Genomic DNA, 21,873 nt, shown 5'->3' with positions numbered 1-21,873 from the left:
CTGAGATCATCATCATCATCCTGCAAAACTCACAAGAAATCGATTTTTTTTTTCTTCTTTATATCGATTTCTGAGGATATTCTTTTATTTGCAAATCTTCCCACACCAACAACAACATAATCTTGCTTGCCAGAAACATAATAATAATACATTGTTCGCATTATAAGAAACCCCTTTTTACAGTAAGTTTTTATTTTGTTTCCAATCATTTGTTTGATTCCTTTACGTAATTTGCAAATTTCTTCTTTTAATGAGAAGGGAAAATATGATTCTCTGTTTTTTTTTTTGGGATATATACATTGCTTCTTCCAAAAGGTATCCAAAAGGTAATGATTGTTTTATTGCATTTTTCTTCAGGTATCAAGAAGAATCACAACAAGCTACTAGATCCCAGAGATTATAAACACAGTGATGAAAAGGGTTTTGTGAAATCAAACCTAAGAAGAAAAATGTTGAAGGACCCTGATATACGAGAATCTTCTGCCTCTTGTACATTGTAATATATAGACAATATTTCCTTCTTTTTTTTTTGGTTTGGTTGTAAGAAAAGTTTGTTTCTGGGAAAATGGGTTTTTTTGGATTTTGATTTGTAATTTAGGACAAAAGTCTTTAGTATAGTGTTTTGTTGTAAAAAAAAAAAACACCTTATAATGGGGGGTTGTGGATACCATTTCCCTTGCTTCCTCTTCTTGATCATTAGCCTTCAAGCTCCTCTCTCCTTGTCCCTCAATTCCCAAGGTTATACTTCTATCATCTTATCTTCTTCTTCTTCTTGTTTTAATGGTTTTGGTTCTTAGTTTGTGCTGATGAATTTATAGGATCCGCATTGTTGAAATTCCGGGAAAGAGTGGACTCGGATCCTCATGGAACTCTTGCAAATTGGAATATTTCTGGTAATGATCTCTGCTTATGGTCCGGGGTTACTTGCGTTGACGGTAAAGTGCAGATTCTGTAAGTTCCTCTGTTTTTTAAGACTAAGACTATGCAGATGGGGTCATTAGTTGTCTCTATGTTCTGATACCTGTTGTGTTTTTTATTTATAGGGATCTTAGCGGATGTTCTTTGGAAGGAACGTTAGCTCCTGAGCTTAGCCAATTGAGTAACTTAAGATCTCTGTAAGGATCTCTGAGTTTTCTTTTTCGATGTTTGCTTGGTTTCGCGGGACTAAACCGTGTTCTTGATCATACAGAATACTCTCTAGGAATCATTTCTCCGGTGGAATTCCTAAGGAGTATGGGAGTTTCGAAAATTTGGAAGTCTTGGATTTGAGAGATAACGATTTGAGCGGACAGATTCCACCTGAGCTAAGCAATGACTTATCGCTAAAACACTTGTGAGTTAACATATCTATTGTTTAGTGCTTAACAAAAATGTATTGAAAAGAGTATAACCTTACTTTTTCTTGCTATGACCTTGTTGAACTAATACAGGTTGCTTTCTGGTAACAAATTTTCGGCTGATGTGAGAATAAAGATCCTGAGACTCCAATCGTCGTATGAAGTCCGTGTAAACAAGAGTCCAAAGTTATCTCCTTTGGCTGTTCTCGGCTGTGCAAATAGAAGACTTGGACATTGGTAAGCTCTGTCTGATTGATATATTCATCTTAAAACAAGAGTATCTTTTGGTTATTCTTCTTCACAGTTCATCTCCCTTGGCAGTGTTTCAAGAAACAGTTACGTTCGAGTGAAAAAGGTAGAAGCTCTTGTATTCCGGATCAAAGCAACTTCTAGACGTTTCTTGAAAGCAATCCCGAGTAAGCCAAAAACATATCAGCATTTTTATCGTAGAAACTAAAAAGATTAGTACTAGAAGATCTCAATTTGATTCTTGCAGGTTTTATGGAGGAAACTAATATCTTCAAACGACGTGAGTTACTCGAGGAGACAAGTAATTTGGCGGCTGAGCCTGCTCCTTCCGCTCCTAGTCCTTCTCCCGGGATTATAACTGAAGCTTCCCCTCGGAGCAGCGGGTCTTTCCCTGCAGTAACCAATGCAAAGAAGAGAAAACCGCCTTTAGTCCTTCCATTGCCTACTCCTGATAAAGACTCCAGTCCTGATTCCTCTAAGAATCAGCCACAAGATAACAAACAGACAAAAAGATCTAAACATGTGTGGCTCTATGTGATTATTGCGGTTGCTTCTTTCGTCGGTTTACTGATTATACTAGCGGGTATATTATTCTGCCGGAAGAGAGCTGTAAAGAGCATAGGTCCTTGGAAAACTGGTCTTAGTGGACAATTGCAGAAAGCTTTTGTTACCGGTAAAATCTTCTTCTCTTGTGTTTCCATTTTTTTCCTCTGTTTCTTTTAGGAACATTAACATTGAAACTGAGAACATGAACAAAACTTCTAGGGGTACCAAAGCTCAATCGGTCTGAGCTAGAAACAGCGTGTGAAGACTTCAGCAACATTATAGAGACATTCGACGGTTACACTGTGTATAAAGGAACCTTGTCGAGTGGTGTTGAGATAGCGGTGGCTTCAACCGCAATCCCCGAGACTAAAGAATGGACAAGAGCCATGGAAATGGCATACCGTAGAAAGGTTAATACTCCTTTTTAAAACTTGAAGGTCTTACTCTTACCATTAAAAACATTCTTTTGACTTGGAGTTTATGTATGTTCTTTTGTAGATTGATGCACTGTCGCGGATCAACCATAAGAACTTTGTGAATCTGATTGGATATTGTGAAGAAGATGAACCTTTTAATAGGATGATGGTCTTTGAATATGCTCCAAATGGAACCCTTTTCGAACATTTGCACGGTAAGTCTTGGTCTCATGATGTTCTATTGGCTTCACTTTCTCGGTTAATAACGGTTTTTCGCATATCAGATAAGGAGCTGGAGCATCTTGATTGGAGCGCACGGATGAGAATAATAATGGGGACGGCTTATTGTCTGCAACATATGCACGAGATGAACCCTCCCATGGCACATTCAGACTTCAACTCATCCGAAATCTATCTAACCGATGACTACGCAGCCAAGGTTTGCTCTATAAAACTGTTCTTGAAAATGTTGTTATTAAGCTCTATTTGCTCAAGAACCTCTGAATATGTTTTGAGCAACCTCTAATTTTTTTTGTATATGTTGTCTTTAAGATGCTAAAATGATTTGGTTGATGGTAGGTCTCGGAGATTCCTTTCAACTTAGAGGCAAGATTAAATCCGAAGAAACAAGTGGGTGGTGACTTGGAGCAAACGTCATTGCTACTACCTCCAGAGCCAGAGGCTAATGTCTATAGCTTCGGAGTCTTAATGCTCGAAATAATCTCCGGAAAGCTCTCTTTCTCAGACGAATACGGATCTATCGAGCAATGGGTATATATATACATATGCATTATTAACAACCCCCACCCTAACTGAAACAAACAAAACAGAGAACTTTATCCATATGCTAACGGTTCGGTCCATGTTTCAGGCATCAAAGTACCTTGAAAACGACGACTTAGGAGGAATGATAGATCCATCGTTAAAGACATTCAAAGAAGAAGAGCTTGAAGTGGTATGCGATGTGATACGAGAATGTCTAAAAACAGAGCAGAGACATCGGCCTTCAATGAAAAATGTAGCGGAACAACTAAAGCAAGTCATCAACATAACTCCTGAGAAAGCTACTCCTAGGTCATCTCCCCTTTGGTGGGCAGAGCTCGAGATCTTGTCTTCTGAAGCAACGTAACTTGACCAATCAGAGGTTTCTCCTAATTCATTATCAATGCTCTCTCTCTCTTAACGTTGTATCATTTTTTTCTCTTCTTTTTCTTATATGAGCTTTTGGTTTCTTGATTTTTTCAACGTTCAGTTTGTTTTGATTAGTGTTTCCTTCTCGATGGATTTGATATATACGAGTTTCGATATGTGTTTGTATAATGCATAGTACACTAGTATATATCACGTATTGGACGTATTATTTTGTGATGCAAAAATGTGTGTAATTATGATTTTTATTTATTAGGGTTCGCTTATATTTTCTAGCCCTTGATATATATATATAAAACTTAGCAACTTCACATTTTATATATTTCATACCAAGAAGTTACATTCTATTGTTGATGGAAGTTAACTTTTTCTCACTGATGTTTTTCGTAAATACGAAAAAAAGAACACATGACACAAAAGACGAAACACGATCCTGAAGTATGTGTCAGTAACCATAGGAGTGAGTGACATGATGTCTTTGGTTTCCCCACCGACGTAACTGAACCTGAAATGCAGCCGCCGCTGCCAGAAACTCAACGCACTGCGGTGGAGCTAAAATGTCTAAAATACCTTTAAGCGTTTTCAGCCGCACACAATCCGCCGCCTTCACCATCTTCTCGAGCCCCGTCGCCAATCCCTTCACTGCTGCCTCGACCACCACCACAGATTCTCCTCCTACGTGACATCCAAGCCTCGCTATCTCAACCATCTTCCGATCACCCATACTAACCTAATTAAAAGACCAATCTCAAATTATTTAACTACTAGTTGTTATCCAACACACAAAAAAAAATGATTTACAAGGTTCGTAAATATAAAAGTTTTCATTAATCATTAAATTGTTAACTAAAACTATACACATATTTGAACTTTGATAAACTCTTTTCAAACAAACAAATTGCAATATATAGAAATGTTTTTTTATATATAAGATATACATTTTCCAAGAGATAGAATAATCTCTGAAAATGGATTCCATATTCATAATTATTCAATGGTATATCATATAGGTTTGATAAATTTATAAAGATTCGTACGGATATAATCATGGACCCACCTGATACCGTTCCATTTCTCTCTCAATTTTTTGCTCCTCGAACTTAGTCTTAAATCTCAGCTCCTCCAACTTGGTCACCTGAGCCTCCAAAAGCACCACCGTCGGACTCCAAGACTTCCTCAGTCTCTCTAGCATCCGAAACGCCGTCGAAGGTTTCCATCCGGTTAACCAAAAGCAAGCTTTCTCTAACGGGTTTAGCCAAACCGGTCCAAAGAAAGCTAAGACGTCTTCTCCTATGGCTGCCCATTTAGCTATGTAATATGCTTTGTGATGTGTGGTTAGCTTCGAGATCAAAGCTCGAAGCTCGATCTCAGTCATAGTGTTGTTGTTACGAGCATTCAAGAGTTGGTGAAGATATTGCTCAAGTTGAATAACCCAATTATCGTAGAACTCTAGGAACTTTTCTTCTACTCGGTTTCTCATTTAGCTCTCTTTAGTCGTCGTTATGTTCTTTGAGAAACTTTGCGTGTTGGGAGATATTTATACCTACGTCTATCTATATATACACTTAGTAGTGCATATATGTATTGCGCAGCCCGCAGGTGCATGCATTAGTACTCATATTTTTTTTATCTAACTATATTACGTCGTCGTCATGGTTTTATATTACCAATACTACGTACGGAATCACAAAGTATAGAGAATGAAGCAAATAATATATAGATTGAGATTAAACAAATATAGTCATTATTAGCTAAAGAAATAAAATGATCGAATATATATTTGTCAAGCAATTATAGTTTTGTTTAATCTATAAAAGTTATTATTTTATGAAAGAAAAATAAAAACCTTGAAAGAGAAGACGTAACAGATGGAAGAGAAGGGAGATTACAATAGTTGCATGGCTTACGCGCATCACTCGCCGACTGCAAATTTGTGACGCTTTACAAAATTACTAAATTAGTAATCTTTTACTATAAATTATATACAATTTGATTCATTTTATATGATGAAATTTAATTCCTCTAACAGTACTTTAACATACCAGTGATAAACTATTAGAACATTCATGCATATTAATCAACAGCTACAGAAATTGATGTGTTGATAAAACCGATAAGAAAAAGAAAATATAATACTATAGTAAAGATCTTTCTTCAATGTGAAGAAGAATCGAAAAATATGCTAACGGGTTTTGACCTCTGAGAGACCTGAAACGGCAGGTCACAGAGAGAGCAGATGGCTCACGTGGATCCATGTGTCACTCTTCTAGCCATCATTAGCGTCAACGTGGAACATATCTCCCACGTAAGTTGCCAGTCAACCTCTACTAGCTAGCTAGTGTGTATATGTAACACGTCCATATGTCAATATAGTTCTGCTCATCTTTATGGAATATGTACATGTAATAAAGTCTACAAGGAAACTATAAACACTTTTTGTTATATTTTGAAGCTTTTTTTCCTTTTGTCTTTGCAGAGTTATTTCAAATCTTGTCTGAAGAAAGTTTAATTACTGATAAAGGGTTTATTTGTAGGGTAAAAGTTAATGGATTGTTTCTATAATCTTGAAACTTATTTTTGTGGGGATGGTTTTATCTAGTACAAAATAAACAGCCTAAATTAAGTAATGAACATGCAGTTCTACTATATTGGATTGGATTTAAACAATCAAACAGCCAAGAATCTTGAGACAAGAACCAATATTTTAAGTGGGCTTCTTAATTTCTTTCTAATAGGCCTGGCCTTTGATGGGTTGTGTAATGGATAAGTCAATTGAAAATGTGATCAGGTCAGTGCATTGGCGTCTTATCAAATTCTCATTTTTGGCACTGACCTTATGTAGTCGTATGCATATTTTTATTGGTGCAGTTACTTTGAGACAGCAAAAAAAAAAAAAAAAACTGATTTCTAATTTTTGAACCCGCATCTATTTACGGTACCTAAAGCACAAACTTCATCACCATCCATGTGTTTTCACGAGGTGTAAGAAGAAGTATAAAGATTATATCAAATTCCGAGCATTGATCTTTGATATAGAGTAGATCATGTCCAGCGTTACAGGTTTGTTTTTAGCTAATAACCTGAAAACGAGAGACGTACGGCACGTGTCAACGAGCCTACACGAAAGCTCATAAACGGAGAAGCTTTCACAAGTACTACGTACGTCGTTTAGATTCACTCTTAAACTATAAATAGAAACAACTTCACCCTACCAATATTTTTTTTTTGAAAAATAAAAAAATAATAAAAAAAATATTGGTTAAATAGAAACAACTTCACCCTACCAATATTTTACCCTTGAAATAACACTCTTGTTTTCTTTATTATACTACTAAATATTTTGCAAAACTTTTTCAAGAATGATTAAATGATCCTCTATTAATTGAAACCAAATAATATAACTTCTTTTATTTTTATTTTTCTTATCGTTTAGATTTCAAAATATATTTAGTTTAATGTATGAAAAAATGTGAATATTGGTAATTATTTTTTTGCAGGTTTTTTTTTTAAAAATGGCAATAAGAAACAAACATGACTATATATAAATTAAGAAAAATAAACAAACAAACAAAAAGAAGAAAGAGATTCCAAACAAATAAATGTGGAGAGCACATGACTCGGTGAGTGCAGAGGCACAGGTGTGAGAACTAAATAACAAAGACAAAGAGGGACACAGTGGATGGAGATGCTCTGTACGTACCACCGTAAGTCTAAATTAACTACGATGACCCTTTTATTAATTTTTCTCAATATTGTATTAGCTTGCCTATTAAGAGGGGTTAAAACGTTAAATAGTGAAAAGAAGAGTGTTATTATGTTGGAAAACTTAGATTTATATGCTGAAATATATAGAAATATATATTTGTTATAGTTAAGTTTTTCTTAATATATTTACCCGTACGTGATTCTATGGTTTGTTGCAGATGGTCATAAACCATCTTCATTATAGTCAGTTCTTTTTTTTTTGCGTCCATTATCTACTCTTCCATCTAAAACCTTTGTCTTAACTACATGTATTATTATTTCTACAATTGATATAGCTGGTCTTTACACAGTAGTTTTTTTTTACGTTTGTCATCTTTTGCTTATGTATGAATGTATCTACCTTTTTTTTTTTTTTTTTTTTTTTTTGTGTTACGCGTTGTCGTTATTTAGATTTCATCAAGTGGAATAATAAACTTCCGTAACTTAGTCGAAGAGGTTTACTCTTATCCGCCTACAACGATGACCACTTGCAGTGGAGTGGATCCTGAAATTCATATCACTTTTGTCATATCCTGAATTTAAATACTTTAATTTAATTTTAAAATACTGAAAATAATCTGATATTTTATAAAAACGACAAAAAATAGTAGTAAATGTATCTACTTGGTTTTTTAAAAAAGTACTTCATGATCATGCCAAAAGAACAAAAAATTCCTATAAGTGGCCGTGGTTTCCCACATAACCCATCCATGCATATGCATGGTTTCTTGTATTTTTGGCTTTTATATCGTCAGAACACGCATTTTCTTATAACTTCCTAAGGATGGATACATGTAATCACAAAATGTTAAAAGATACATTCATAAATACATATATATATATACAAGTATTGATATAAAATATTGCAAGTTTCGTACTGGTGCATAATCTAAAACTATATAAACCGCACGAAACCAAAATACAGAAAATACAAAACCTCAAGAAAGACAGAGAAAAAAAATGGAGAATCCGAGCTCAAACATAGAGAAAGATCAACAAGATTGCTATGATGAGTGGATGAGTTTACAAGCCAGACGAATGACGGAGCTTAGACAAGCTTTATCCAACGGTGAAAGAGATAACGCCAAGCTTCGAGATTTGATACGGGCGGTGATCAGTGACTTTGAAGATTACGCAAGAAAACGGTCGAAACACTCCCGTCGATACAGCTCAAACTATTTCGCTCCGACATGGAACACTTGTCTTGAAAACGCACTTCTTTGGATTGGTGGTTGTCGTCCTTCTTCATTTATACGACTCGTTTACGCCATGTGTGGGTCTCAAACTGAGCACCGTTTCACCAATTTCTTCCGTAACAACAACATCGAGAGTAAGACCTTAATTAATTTAGCTCAGTACATAGTCCTTAGTTATATATAAATCTTAGGGTTCCATGCAAGAATGTTGTCCTTAGTTTTATGTAAATCTTAGTGTTCCATGCAAGAATGTTAAAGTTCTCTTAATTTAGTGGTTAATTAAGTGCACTTATTTTGGGAACAGATAGTATTTTTAACTTCTTCAGAGAAAATTTGTAAGGAATATAAGATTAATTTTCATAATTTGTACTAATAAATATAACACTCAAAATTTGTTTGTTTTTTTTATAATAAAAACATGAAAATTTGTTGTTTAAATATTTTATATTGGTCTTCCGTAGGTCTAAGCATGGCTCTTGGTGAGACACACGGCGAAATGGGAGGAGGAGAATCGATGAGTGATCTAACGGCTGAGCAATTATTCAAGATCAACGAGCTTCATCTCAAAACGGTCAAGGCAGAGAACAAGCTGAGTAAGCAATCGGCGAGCTTACAAGAGGACACGGTGGACATGCCTATAGGCATCACGGCGTTTTACAAAGAGGAGATCGGAGAAACTGACGTGGTGGTGGAGCGTGCGCTCGATAAGCATGAAGAGGATATGGCTGGTTTATTGGCTGAAGCGGACAAGCTGAGGTTGACCACGTTGACTAATATGGTTGAGATTTTGACGGCGGTTCAGGCGGCGGATTTTCTTCTGGCCGGGAAAAAACTTCATTTGGCTATGCATGAGTGGGGAAGATGTAGAGAACGTCGCCGGCATGAAGCTTGGGGTGGTGGTGGTGATTCTGGTGGAGAAGTTGCCGGAGAGTAGTCGTCGTTGTTGATCAGAGTTTTAGTTTTATGAATAAACTTAAGTTTAGGTAATATAATAATACCAAGTAATATAATATAAGTTAATAGTTAATTATATTATATAGTAAATTTTTTGATCGTTTGGAAATCTAGTTTTGTTTCGTAGTTAGTGAAATGCTTTTAATTCGTAGATTTTCTAGTGAAAGTCATGTTTAGATATTATGATGTATACTTGTGTTGTATTATTGTTAGATATTTTCTAGTGAAAGTTTGATCTCTCTTGTCTTGTATTGAGAGAGTTATATAGAGAAAGTAATATGCGTTTTCAGACTTGTCGAGATATCACATTCCAAGTGTGATATACGCCGTATAAGGACGACTGCGTACGGTGGCGACAAAAAAAAAGAAAAGTAAAAGTGACATAATAACATAGATTGGGAAGAAATGAGAAATAAAAAAAGTATTGGTGACGGCAACCCATACCTTACTAGGCTACTATATATAATTCGACGACGCCCATTCTCCTTTTTGCCCGTTTTGGTAAATATCTTTTAAAAGTAGTAAAAATATGAACACCATTTTTAATTAAGTTTCTCAAAAAATCAACTTAATACGTGCGATTAGGGTAACGACATTTTGCTGATTTTTCACCACTTGATTTCGATTATACAATGTGTGTTAATTCTAAAATATCCTTACGCACTATATTGACTTCACGTTTGGAGAGATTCTCAAATGTTTCACTATTGTGACTTTTGTCGGCAGCCAAAAAACTAGTTCTCACTTTCTCCAAGAAGATTGAATAAATATTGAGTTTGTAATAAATAAACATAAGCTAGGAATAATATAGTAAAGTATTCGAGGCAATTTTTATTATATTAGAAAGAAAAAAAGTACTAGTATTATAATCTAATCTCATAATCAATTATTCAGAAGTAGAAACATTAAAGAGTTACTCTGTACTAACAATAATACAGATAGTATAATTTTTTTTAGAAATATAGTAATAATTAAAAGCGGCAGTCAAGGATCCGATGGTGGTGCAAATTAAATACTATGGAACAGAGCATGCAAAGTAGTCAGTCAGGTGGGTGGTGCTGGGCACATGTGCCATTGTCCCTACTTGCTTCATCTAATACTCTGCGTTTCGTGCTGGACCGAATCCATATTCAATTATTATTATAACTTTTTCAGAAATAAAACTTTTATACCGGATTCACACACTTGTTTCATGCATGTATCATAATAATCTATATTATTTCATGATGTCAAAATTACTGTTTCGAATGGAGAGAGCCTTTCGGGTAAAGCAGATCAAGCGATTCAAAAATATCTAACAAAATAAAAGCAGATCAAACAAACTACCAGATCAAACACTTCAAATCTCCAACGGTTTTACTGTTCATAGTGCAGTACAATTTTCCTTTTAAACTTTGATCTGCTAGCAGGACAATTATTTTTTAATAATTTTATTTTCTTCTAAACTGCACTTTATGTATTTTATGTTGAATGCTAAATATACAGGACAGTAGATCTGTTTGGCAGGAAAACTGCTTTTTATCTGCTTTTTATTGCTTTCCATTCAAGGCCTACATTTGAGGTAATGGATAGGTCTCCTATGTTTTATTGAAGAAAAAAAAAGAAAGATAAGTTTATATATAGGAAAAACTAAACATGAAAAAATGAAGCAACAATGATAATTATTAAATTTAATTAAGAACACTAATAATAATAATAAGGAGCATAAAGATGAGGTTGCTCTCATCCATTTCTTAATATAATTTTTGTCCTCTAATTACATACACTCATATATATTTTTTTCCCTGCAAACATGACTGGTTTTTTCACCCCCCGAAATTAAAGTATTTCGAAGAATATTATCCCCACCACCACCGCCACCACCACGCGTACGTACGTTCCTTTCTCTATCTCTCTCCCTGCAAGAAATGGTAAAACGACGCCGTGTATCTGATGTTTCCACCAATCTATGAGACGACATCGTTTTTCGGCTTCGGGTTTTAGCATAAGTGAGTGGTCTGGTGGGACCCGTCTTGAGATTTGTTTTTGAAAAAAGGGACTCAATAGAAGGGAGGCGGTGGTGGTGAAGCGTATGATATTCCGGGAATCGGCGGTAGTGATCCCTCGTATGCCGGAGAAGGCGGTGGTGGGCTGTGGTGAATTACCGGTGGAGGCGGGGGACTATAGTGGACTCTAGGCGGTGGTGGCGGAGGTGAAAAGTAGTAGTAAACCGGTGGTGATGGCGGAGGACTGTAGTGCTCTGTTGGTGGTGGTGGCGGAGGATTGTAATGGATAGCTGGGGGCGGAGGCGGTGAGTATTCTATGCACGGTGGAGATGATGGTGGGGGTGAGTAGTGATAAGTTGGTGGTGGTGAGTGCGGTGGTGGCGGTAATGAGTATTGCGGCGGCGGTGGTGGTGGTGAGCTGTAGTAGTAGGGAGGTGGTGGCAGCGGTGAAGGTAAGTGAGGTGGTTTTGATGGAGTTGGATGCGGTGGATAGGTTGTTGGCAGCGGAGGAGGTGGCGGTGATGGAAACGGAGAATGCGTTGGCGGAGAAGGTGAGTATGTTGGTGGTGATGGAGGAGAGTATCCTGTTGACGGGGGAGGTGGCGGAGTAGAGTAAGACGGAGGCAAAGGAGAAGTTGGTGAGGGAGGAGTTGTCGGCGGGACAATGATCGGAGGACTAGGAATCATAGGCGGTGAAGGAGGACCAGGATATGACGGCGGATTTGGCGGCGGAGACGGGACTTGGAATGGTGGACTTGGGTAAACAGGTGGTGCATGTTGACCAGGTGATATGGGAGTTGGTGGAGTTGACGGCGGATACGGGACAATGCTGGGGGGACTAGGAGAAACAGGAGATATCGGAACTGACGGCGGAGAACCAGGGGTTGATGGAGGGGAACCAGGCGTTGACGGAGGAGAACCAGGAACTGACGGCGGAGAACCAGGGGTTGATGGAGGGGAACCAGGAGTTGACGGAGGAGAACCAGGAACTGACGGCGGAGAACCAGGGGTTGACGGAGGGGAACCAGGCGTTGACGGAGGAGAACCAGGTGACGGTGTTGTTGGCGGTGACGGGGTAACAACCGGAGGCCGAGAAGAACGACCACACCCAAACGATCCACAATCAACCGGCGGAAGAGATGAGAAAGCCGCACATTGTCCCGGAGATCTCTGCGCAGGTCTTGCCGGCAAACAATTACGCCGATCATCAAAGCCAGGCAACGCCAGACATACCGGCGGCTCTCCGGTAAAGAAATTGTTACTGAACGTGAAGTTCTCCAGCCTCGGCAACTGACAAATACTCGCCGGAATCTTACCGGAGAATCTATTATGCGCCACATTTAACTGCTCCAACGAAACCATCCCGCCAACACTCGCCGGTAACGGCCCAACGAGTTCGTTAAAACTGAAATCAAATACCGTTACATTCTTCAACCGCCCGATCTGAGACGGTAAACAAGAATTAAACCCATTGTTCATGAAGATGATCTCTTCAAGGTTCCTCATATCACCCAAACTCGTCGGGATACAACCGTGGAAATGATTATTCGCGACGACGATGACGGAAACCGGAGAATCTCCCAAATTATCCGGTAACTCAAACCGGAACCGGTTATGGTTGATAAAAATGGCATCTAGATCTTTGCTGAAGAGCTCTCTCGGCACAGGTCCTTCGAACTCGTTAAACCTCAGATCCAGAAACTTCAACGACGGTAAGTGGAGGATGACGGTTGGGAATACACCGGCGAACCGGTTATTGCTGAGATCAAGCTCGAATAAAAGCTTAAGCCGATTAAACCGATGCGGTACAGTACCACAAAACCGGTTCGAATTAACATGAAACAAAGCGAGATCCGTTAACAAACCGAGCTCTTGAGGCAAATAGCCAGCAATGTCAGCGTGGTTGAGATCTATCCCGGCGACGGTACGGATCCGGCGGTTATCCAAAGCCGGAGCGCAGAAAACTCCGGTGTAACTGCAAACGTCAGAACCGATCCAGTTTGTAGTGAAATTGTTGGGATCAGAGAGAATAGCTTGTTTCCAAGCTTGGAGAGCAACGTAAGCGTTACGGAGACGTGGATTCTCGAAGACAAGAGATGGATCGACGACGACATTCTCGCCGCGGTCGCCGAACTCGTCGCGGTAGTAGAGGAGCTGACGTTGTGCGATTAAACGGACTTCGTTGTCGGAGAGATCGTTGTTGTTGGAAGTGAGGGGAAGTGAATGTGAGAAGAAGAAGAAGAAGGTGAAGAGAAGAAGAAAGATCTGAGACGTCGTCGTCTTCATCATTATCTGCATTTGGGATTCACAGAGAAGAAGACATATTAGTGGGGAGAGATTTTGAAGAGGAAGAAGAAGGGTAAAATAGGAAACGTTAAGTGAGGAAATGTTTTCACAACTCTGAAGTGAGTGAGGAAGAAGAAGAAGAAGAAGAGAGGGAATTATACGTGTGAGAGAGAACAGCTCAGCCCTACTCCTTTACTGCACACTATTTTACACTTTTTTAAATAATTGTGATGTGTGTGTGTGTCCAAGAATTACCTAACACAGATTAATAAATGAGATGGGCTTCCTTTTTATATGGTTAACTTTTTTGAAATATAATCGACATGATTGACTGATTATATACGTTACAAAGTTATACTACGAAAACAATTGTTTAAGAGACTTTGGTCAACACTTTTTTAAAAAAGCTTGGATTAAAGACAATTTTATACATTGCTCTAGGCACTAGGTTAGTTTAAATTTGTTGTTTTTGCATCATATGATGGATTATCATGAGTTGTTGTTAAAGCCCATAAAATGGAATGATGTTGGGCTTTGTATTATAGAGGAGTAATTAATGATGTATTTCTTACTGTGTTAAACTGTTAACTGTAAACTAACTACAACTAGGTTAGTAAATGGGATTAGGTTGAAACTCGTAAGTCACGTTTGCATTCATTTTTGATATTTGGAGGGGGGGGGGGGGGGGGTGTCCCAAGTACCAACCATAAATAAAAAGTTCAACAGTGAACTGTTCTTATGTCGGAATAGTCTTTATAACGACATGTCCCACAGACCACTGTGTAATAACTTGCTTATGAGAAAATATTAAAACTATAGTGTTACTGTTATGTTTACCACTTGAGAAACTGCGAGTGTCGATGCTACTTTTAGTGCTAAAAAAGAGTTCTGCTCACTGATTTAAACCAGTAAAAGCTTCATTTTATTAAAAAAATGTTACATAATATAACACATCTAGATGCCAGTTTGTTTATTTTGAACTAGAAGTCTATGGTTTTTAACATGTAGTACCAAAGCCCACATAACATGGGTATATATATCGTGTTTAATAGGAATATTGTTGGTCTACCTAGTAGTGAATTTAGATTAAATATTTATATATATGAAGCATATATCACTTTTAACTAACACTTGGAATCTCATCTTAAGTAACATGAGCTTTACTTAAAGTAATATTTTATCAAACATTTGTCAATCTTTGGGTTTTCCTTAGTTTAAGCTATTTTTGTTTTCTGTCCTTCCATAGTTTCCCATTGCTACCCATTGTTTTACATAACTCTCACCACTGAAGATGTTTTGTAATGTATGTCTACAGTTCTACGAAATTATGTTTGTGGATTCTATATTCTTTACAGTGTATACTTGATTTATTTATAGTAATTTACTCATAAACTCCTGTTGCAATTAATTTCAAAAACTCATTAATATATAACAATATATTTAATTTTACATAATACTGGATGCTAATTAAGTGTTTGAAATTTAAATTGAATAACACCGAATTTTGAAATATCTTAAACATGATTTACGTATATAAGATCATCAAGTAACAACCATACTGAATACACAACTTAAAATCATTTATTACATAAACATATGATTGTGATTTCATTTTAGTTGCATATATCTAAATCTATGATTTGTTTCCTCATCTATTATCTATACGGCAATTATCATTTGAAAATATCTAAGATGGAATAACACTCTTTTGTTTGATAAAAGTATATATTTTATTTATTTAATTATGTGAAATAGTCCAAAATAATTTTGTCAGCAACTCGTATATTCATTCATCAGTTCCCTCTTGTCGTATCCATCTAAAAGCAAAGATCCACAAACCAAGAGAGAAACTTTCCAATTTTAAGATAGGTTTAAACTTAAAATCACGAATTCTCATAAAAGCCCATCGTATCTTGATTCCACGTACCGTCGTATATGCATGTTGTTAATAAGTATATGACAACAAATAAAAAAAATATCTTAGAGCACATGTAAAGAATATATACTTGCACACCAATCCAATGTATCTATAAGGCTATATATAAAAGGTAACTCTAAAGTATATACTCACGAACTAACCAACGAAGAGAGATGGCGACTGGTTCTTCGAGTTATGGGATTGAACAACGTCGAAAAGGATGTTACTATGAGTGGATGAGTTTACAAGCTAAACACATCCTTGATCTCAAAGAAGCACTCCTAAACCATCATGGATCAAGCGACGATCACAAACTCGGAGAACTCGTTGGTAAAATCCTCAATGACTTCAAAAAGTACGCCGAGAAACGATCGGAGCTCTCTAACCGAAGCTGCTCAAGCTACCTTACACCGTCTTGGAACTCTGCTCTAGAGAACGGTTTGCTATGGATGGGAGGGTGTCGTCCTTCGTCTTTCGTTAGAGTTATCTACGCTCTATGTGGATCCCAAGCCGAGACGCAGCTTTCTCAGTATCTTCTCGACATCGACGAAAACGTCAAAGTAAACCATGGTGTTTTCATGAGTGATCTTACCGCGACACAGCTTGCAAAGATCAATGAGCTGCATATGAAGGTCATAGAGAAAGAAGACAAAGTAACAAAGAAATCGGCGAGCTTGCAAGAGAACGTTGCGGACATGCCTATCGCCATCGCGGCTTACGCCATGGATTTGGTGGACGGTAACGTGGTGGTGAAGGATGCTTTAGATAAACACGAGGAGGGCATGGCGGCTTTAATGGGGGAAGCTGATACTCTGAGGTTTGAGACGCTTAGGAAGATCGTGGAGGTTATTACACCGGTTCAAGCGGCGGAGTTTTTGCTCGCCGGGAAAAGATTACACGTGTCGTTGCACGAGTGGGGAAGAGTAAGAGAAGAGGGAAGTTTTGGGTGTGCACGTGCGGAGGATGCTACCGCTGCAAGAGGTGGAACAGGGAGGTCAAAGAGATCAGCCACTTGTTAGTCATGTGAAGGTGAGAGAGCTTAAGTTGAATGTATAATCTTGTGTAATATTTTGTCTAAGTAGTGATAAGACATGATAATGTTTAAGTGTCTTGTCGTATGTGTCCGAGTGTGTGCGGCGTGGTTACGAGATGATCTGATGATGCAAGCAGCAAGCATAAGCTTTTGCTTTTGTTTTATATAACGAATAAACAAAAGCTGCAAAATGTCAAGAGACGCTTTTTTTCTTTGTATGAATACAAAATAAATTGTGATGGTTCCGCTCTAAACGTACAGTAAACACAAGGATTTTTTTATTTTTTTGTACTTATTATTTGTTACCTATAAGATTATTATGCAAATTTTCTTTTGCTAGATTGCACCTTTTTAGTGTAGTTTGATTTATTTTAGAGAACATTTTTTAGAGAATAAAATTAAATGGTCGACCAAAAAAAGAATATAAAAAAAGAGTAAACTTATATTGTATTTTTTAGATGTAAATGACTCACTAAGTGAAATAAATTTTTTTAGACAATACTGTATATCATAATTTAAAAACGTTCGTGGGAATTTGGTGCTTGGCAGAATCTTTATACCATTAGATTAAATCATTTGTAGCAAAAAAAATACTCTTTTTTAGTTGTTCGATTCAATTTTACAGAGTACAAAACGGGATATACATATTTGGTAAGTAAATGGAGATATTATATAAAACAGACGAATCATCATATGCTCGAAGGTTCAAAAGGTGACATGTACATCTCCCGATCGAGTAAAAGCATTGCGTGGCAACAACATCAACTTGTTCCCCAACACGCTAGCTAGATGGAGACAAGAACTTGATTATATTTTATTTCTGTTTAAAATAAACCTAGTGTTGGAGGAAAAAAGAGCAACATAAACAAGTATGAGACGTCATACTCTACAAATATATCGCATATAAATGTTACACCTGTATAATGGTTCAACTTATAACAATCTAGTTTTCAGTAAGGCCCGGCATAGTTAATCAATACTCTTGGCCTCTTGGGCATATAAGAGTGGAATTTGAAAGTGACAATAGTAATATCAACCGCCTCATCAATGGAAATGTCGCAAGTTAACTTTCCTAGACGACTTTATCTTGAAACAAGATAACAATGACGCAGTATGTTTACATCGACGTACATATTAAGCCAAAAAATAGTAATCTGTCAAAATTTGGCTATGCATCACATTTCTCCACATGTCCTTATGAACTTTGTGAACAATGATCTCACACAAAGACTAGTAAAGTCTTGGGGAAGGATTGAAGAAAAGAAGAATGTTTGAATCGTCTTACCACCCGATCAACATGAGGATTACAAATCACTTTAAAGCTCTACTCAACAAATTAGTTTTAATTTCATTAAACATAACAAAAACGTATATGCTGTGTATTATTATATTTTTTGTTCTGTCTGTACATAATTTTTAATTATTAGTATACTAAAAGGACATTGTACAATTGTATTAAAATTATATATACCAGTCTATACTTATCATAATATTAAGGTATTATTGTGCAAAAGAGAATACATCTTCAAGTAGGCAAAAATAAAAGAGAAGACATCTTCATATGGGCTTTTAATGGCGCATGTGAGCTGTGTTGCTGAATTGGGTCACCAAACTCACCACTTGAAAATACAGTGCTTCTTTCATTTTTTGTAATAGCCATTATTGCCATGAAGAAAAAGACAAAAGGAGAGTATTTGAGTTCTCTGTTTCTTATAAACCAGCAAGGCAACAAGTTACATTTTTAACTTTTCCTGAATTCACAAGAGCCAAGTTTTTGATATTGCGGCCTTATTTCAGTAAGGTTGAAAAGAAGAAACACACAGATCAGACTGATGATTATCATTAAGCACATTCAAACAAAAACTCCAAAAAAGAGAGGCTACCAAGTTAGTTATATCATCAATGCATCATCGTTCATCAGCATCACAAACATCATCGACCAACATATATGCTTCAACACTCTCACATGTAAGTAAATCAAAGCAAAGCTAGGCCACATCAAGGGGAAAACAGTTTCTTTTTGACATCAAACAGTTTATGTATCCGTGATTGTCAAATCAATACAAATATATAATAATTTTGTAGAAAAGGACAAACTGCAATCAAATCACACATCCAACTCTTGCTTCACTCCAAAAGACAAACACTTCACATGGTTGTTTGGTCAATTTCTTTACCCACAAATAGATAAAAAAAAAAAAAAAAAAATACATCACCATCAGTATTTCCCGCCATTGTCAAGAATCATCAACAAAACAAGAACAAAGAACAAGAACATTCTTCACTTCATGTTCTTTACCCATTTTAGCAAATTAAATGACAACCCCAAAACAGGCATAAAGTGTTAAAACCATTATCAGATGACAAAAAAAAAAGATGAATCATAAGGATGAAAAAAGCAACTTCTCTTATTCATTTCGTTGTCTTTTATACATATCAAAGATCTGATTATGCGAAACTGTTTACAATTCTCCCTTACATACAAAAAAAAAACTGCTAAAAGGTTAGTAACAAAGACATATCTCAATTTCTCTAACGGTGTTACATAATATGATTCTAACTTTCACCAACCCTAAGCAGTTTCTTTTTCCAACTCAGATAACAAAACCCAAAAACTCCCATTAGACAACAACAGGAAAGGGGAACCAAAACGTTGTACAACATACCCCTCATGATCTCTGGTTTTTGTGGCCTTTTCATCTTCTATTCAGTGTCAGAAGGCAAGTAGCAAACAGGCGGCGAATTCGTGATTGCTGCGATTGCGGTTTCGGTTTCATCAACCGCTGAAACAGCCACAGGCTCTACTACTTCATCCGCTGTCAAACCTTGCAACTTGGGTTTCAGTTCGTTGTTGCAAAAGTCTTCATACTCGGTTTTATCGCCTCCCTTCTTCTTAACTTCCACAACAACCAATGAAGGTGTCAACTCGAATATCTCAGCTGCAATCGTCAATGGACCTTTCACTCCTTGTCTTGAACCTTCGAGACTTACCCTACAATCCTTCTTCCTCACTGTAAAGCTCACAACTTTAGCAATCTCTTCCAACTTCGATATGATCTTCGATACCGGAGCTCCAGAAACAAACCTAGAACCCTCACCATCATCATCAAACAAACCCGATAAATCAAACCCTTGCGAAAACGATATAATATCGAAAGCATTCAAACTCGCTGGTCTAGGCAACCCTCCAACTCTCCTTCTAGGCTCCAAATACTCCACATCTGATTCAGAAACAGCTGAATCTCTATCCGATTCAACGGATTCAGACTCCAATTCATCATCATCAACAACATTACAAAGCTTATCATCTTCCACATAAAACTTAATATGCTTAAACCCTTTCTTAAACCAAGAATTCTCCATAATCTCAGGGAAAGTAAACCGTTTCTCCGGATTTGTCTCCAAAAGCCGAGACAACAACCTCGTAAGCTCCGGAGAAAACCATCTAGGACACCTAAACTCCCCTCTGTAAATCTTCTTATACATAGCCATAACATTCCGATCATGAAAAGGCAAATAACCAGCCATTAACACAAACAAGATAACACCACAAGACCAAATATCAACTTTAGCAGCATCATAACCTTTCCTGGCTAAAACCTCAGGAGCAACATAAGCAGGGGTACCACAAAACGTATGAAAAAGCCCATCTTGACGCATCTGATCAGAGACAGCACTGAGTCCAAAGTCAGAGACTTTAAGATTACCATTCTCATCCAACAGAAGATTCTCAGGCTTCAGATCTCTATGATAAACACCTCTCGCGTGACAGAAGGTAACAGCTGAGATCAATTGCTGGAAATATTTGCGAGCTACTTCTTCTTTAAGACGACCTTTAGCTACTTTATTGAAAAGCTCACCTCCACGAACATACTCCATCACGAAATAGATCTTAGCTTTCGTCGCCATGACTTCGAATAGCTGAACGATGTTTGGGTGACGAACACGCCGCAGAATTGAGATCTCGCGTTTGATGTGAGCGATTAAACCACCTTTGAGCACTTTCTCCTTATCGATTACTTTAATCGCTACGCTCTCGTTTGTCTTCACGTTGCGAGCGAGATAAACCTTTGCGAAGGTTCCATGGCCGAGAAGCTTACCCATTTCGTACCTTCCGAGGATTAGAGCTTGTGGGCTGCTTCTCTCTTTAGGTAAAGATGTTTCTCTGACTATCTTATTCGCCATTGAAGGTGAAAGCTTGAGCCTTTCTAGGGATTTTTGGGTTTTTTGAAGGTCTGAGAGAAAGGGTGGAGAAATCGAGAATCAGGGCGAGTTTGGGGCTCGCAAAGATTTCGAATTTCTCACCTGTTGGATTCTTCTCTCTCGTTTGTCTGAATGTTTGGAGATGTTTGTTGAAAGAAGAAGAAGAAGAAGAAGAAGTTTTTCTCTCTCTAGTTTCTCTTCTGCTGCTCTCTCTCTCTCTTCTGTTTTTAGGGATTCACTGAAAATAGCATTTGGCTCTGTTTATATCATCGCCGTATATATTTGGGAATATGCTTTTATGAGTGTTCGTTCGTTCGTTCCTCTCTAATAATGACCCAAAAATAAAGTCACTTTTTATTTTATTTTTGGTTACAAGTCGTGAGTTTGATTTGAGACATCGACTAGTATCTGTATATAGATATCAAAATCACTTTATAAATTTAATGTAAGATTTTTTATAGTATTGATTAATGATTTTCTTAAGTACACACCATCTAGATTTTAATGCGTATGCAATTATTACTAATCATTTTCCCGAAGTATATAATTTGTATTAAAATGAAAAATTATAAAGTTAAACCATAAGTATCAACTTGCCATTGTAAATTAATTTGTATGAACTTGAAGGTACAACATAAGTATTAAACCCGATTACGATTTACGAATAAGACGCGACGATCATTTTCGAGTAGGATCACCATTCACGTGAAGATAATACAATTTTAATCATCGTAAAGTTTAATTTATTACAACTTGTACATTCTTTGTGTTATTAATTTTGCTGCATGTATTATGTTTTCTTTTCCTCCGAACCAAACCGTACATCTCATGCCTTGTTATACATCAATTACATAGAC

The 21,873-nt window shown here is 37.1% G+C and overlaps 7 protein-coding genes across 8 annotated transcripts; 4 read left to right on the top strand and 3 right to left on the bottom strand.

Moving 5' to 3' along the window:
- The first annotated feature begins 73 nt into the window (after window positions 1-73).
- LOC17880877 (protein MALE DISCOVERER 2) lies at window positions 74-3,924 on the top strand. 2 transcript variants are annotated; one of them, XM_023779810.1, is made up of 13 exons: window positions 74-182; window positions 358-738; window positions 819-951; window positions 1,044-1,115; window positions 1,190-1,333; window positions 1,431-1,574; window positions 1,659-1,753; window positions 1,834-2,259; window positions 2,352-2,542; window positions 2,631-2,763; window positions 2,833-2,987; window positions 3,128-3,319; window positions 3,420-3,924. In XM_023779810.1, the coding sequence occupies exons 2-13, from the start codon at window positions 651-653 to the stop codon at window positions 3,675-3,677; spliced, it is 2,031 nt and encodes a 676-aa protein (XP_023635578.1). In that variant the 5' UTR covers window positions 74-182; window positions 358-650; the 3' UTR covers window positions 3,678-3,924. The 2 variants fall into 2 exon arrangements, with proteins under 2 accessions (XP_023635578.1, XP_006283258.1); XM_006283196.2 differs by lacking the exon at window positions 74-182 and having other exon boundaries at window positions 286-738.
- Window positions 3,925-3,990: 66 nt separating this feature from the next.
- Window positions 3,991-5,177, bottom strand: LOC17880858 (protein DOG1-like 4). The gene is made up of 2 exons (XM_006285136.2): window positions 4,755-5,177; window positions 3,991-4,427 (listed from the first exon to the last, which is right to left on the bottom strand). Exons 1-2 carry the CDS (start codon window positions 5,175-5,177, stop codon window positions 4,143-4,145), a joined length of 708 nt encoding a protein of 235 aa, XP_006285198.1. The 3' UTR covers window positions 3,991-4,142.
- Window positions 5,178-8,401: 3,224 nt separating this feature from the next.
- Window positions 8,402-8,976, top strand: LOC17877943 (protein DOG1-like 1). Its single transcript, XM_023778081.1, has 2 exons — window positions 8,402-8,771; window positions 8,942-8,976. Exons 1-2 carry the CDS (start codon window positions 8,402-8,404, stop codon window positions 8,974-8,976), a joined length of 405 nt encoding a protein of 134 aa, XP_023633849.1.
- LOC111829672 (protein DOG1-like 1) lies at window positions 8,900-9,856 on the top strand. The gene is made up of 2 exons (XM_023779507.1): window positions 8,900-8,972; window positions 9,099-9,856. Exon 2 carries the CDS (start codon window positions 9,107-9,109, stop codon window positions 9,569-9,571), a length of 465 nt encoding a protein of 154 aa, XP_023635275.1. The 5' UTR covers window positions 8,900-8,972; window positions 9,099-9,106; the 3' UTR covers window positions 9,572-9,856.
- A 1,390-nt stretch (window positions 9,857-11,246) lies between these two features.
- Window positions 11,247-14,149, bottom strand: LOC17880276 (leucine-rich repeat extensin-like protein 5). Its single transcript, XM_006285326.2, has one exon. The coding sequence runs from the start codon at window positions 13,872-13,874 to the stop codon at window positions 11,631-11,633; it is 2,244 nt and encodes a 747-aa protein (XP_006285388.1). The 5' UTR covers window positions 13,875-14,149; the 3' UTR covers window positions 11,247-11,630.
- A 1,804-nt stretch (window positions 14,150-15,953) lies between these two features.
- Window positions 15,954-16,799, top strand: LOC17881020 (protein DOG1-like 3). The gene has a single exon (XM_006285359.1). It carries the CDS (start codon window positions 15,954-15,956, stop codon window positions 16,797-16,799), a length of 846 nt encoding a protein of 281 aa, XP_006285421.1.
- A 2,398-nt stretch (window positions 16,800-19,197) lies between these two features.
- On the bottom strand, window positions 19,198-21,306 carry LOC17877700 (CBL-interacting serine/threonine-protein kinase 12). Its single transcript, XM_006285905.2, has one exon. The coding sequence runs from the start codon at window positions 20,996-20,998 to the stop codon at window positions 19,517-19,519; it is 1,482 nt and encodes a 493-aa protein (XP_006285967.2). The 5' UTR covers window positions 20,999-21,306; the 3' UTR covers window positions 19,198-19,516.
- Between the last annotated feature and the right edge of the window lie 567 nt (window positions 21,307-21,873).

The sequence above is a fragment of the Capsella rubella genome, unplaced genomic scaffold (genome assembly GCF_000375325.1).
Source record: "Capsella rubella cultivar Monte Gargano unplaced genomic scaffold, Caprub1_0 scaffold_7, whole genome shotgun sequence".
Lineage (NCBI taxonomy): Eukaryota > Viridiplantae > Streptophyta > Magnoliopsida > Brassicales > Brassicaceae > Capsella > Capsella rubella.
The sequence above is the reverse complement of the archived record's forward strand: the minus strand, read 5'-3'. Positions and strand labels throughout refer to the sequence as shown.

Excerpts from the sequence above, each read along its gene's own strand:
- LOC111829672 (XM_023779507.1), top strand. The coding sequence starts at position 9,107 with ATGGCTCTTGGTGAGACACACGGCGAAATGGGAGGAGGAGAATCGATG.
- LOC17877943 (XM_023778081.1), top strand. The coding sequence starts at position 8,402 with ATGGAGAATCCGAGCTCAAACATAGAGAAAGATCAACAAGATTGCTAT. Across the intron at positions 8,772-8,941 it reads CCGTAACAACAACATCGAGA|ATAGTATTTTTAACTTCTTC; the intron begins GTAAGACCTTAA and ends TTTTGGGAACAG.
- LOC17881020 (XM_006285359.1), top strand. The coding sequence starts at position 15,954 with ATGGCGACTGGTTCTTCGAGTTATGGGATTGAACAACGTCGAAAAGGA.
- LOC17880858 (XM_006285136.2), bottom strand. The coding sequence starts at position 5,177 with ATGAGAAACCGAGTAGAAGAAAAGTTCCTAGAGTTCTACGATAATTGG. Across the intron at positions 4,428-4,754 it reads GAGAAATGGAACGGTATCAG|GTTAGTATGGGTGATCGGAA; the intron begins GTGGGTCCATGA and ends TCTTTTAATTAG.
- LOC17880877 (XM_023779810.1), top strand. The coding sequence starts at position 651 with ATGGGGGGTTGTGGATACCATTTCCCTTGCTTCCTCTTCTTGATCATT. Across the intron at positions 1,575-1,658 it reads AATAGAAGACTTGGACATTG|TGTTTCAAGAAACAGTTACG; the intron begins GTAAGCTCTGTC and ends CTCCCTTGGCAG. Across the intron at positions 2,260-2,351 it reads GCAGAAAGCTTTTGTTACCG|GGGTACCAAAGCTCAATCGG; the intron begins GTAAAATCTTCT and ends CAAAACTTCTAG.
- LOC17877700 (XM_006285905.2), bottom strand. The coding sequence starts at position 20,998 with ATGGCGAATAAGATAGTCAGAGAAACATCTTTACCTAAAGAGAGAAGC.
- LOC17880276 (XM_006285326.2), bottom strand. The coding sequence starts at position 13,874 with ATGCAGATAATGATGAAGACGACGACGTCTCAGATCTTTCTTCTTCTC.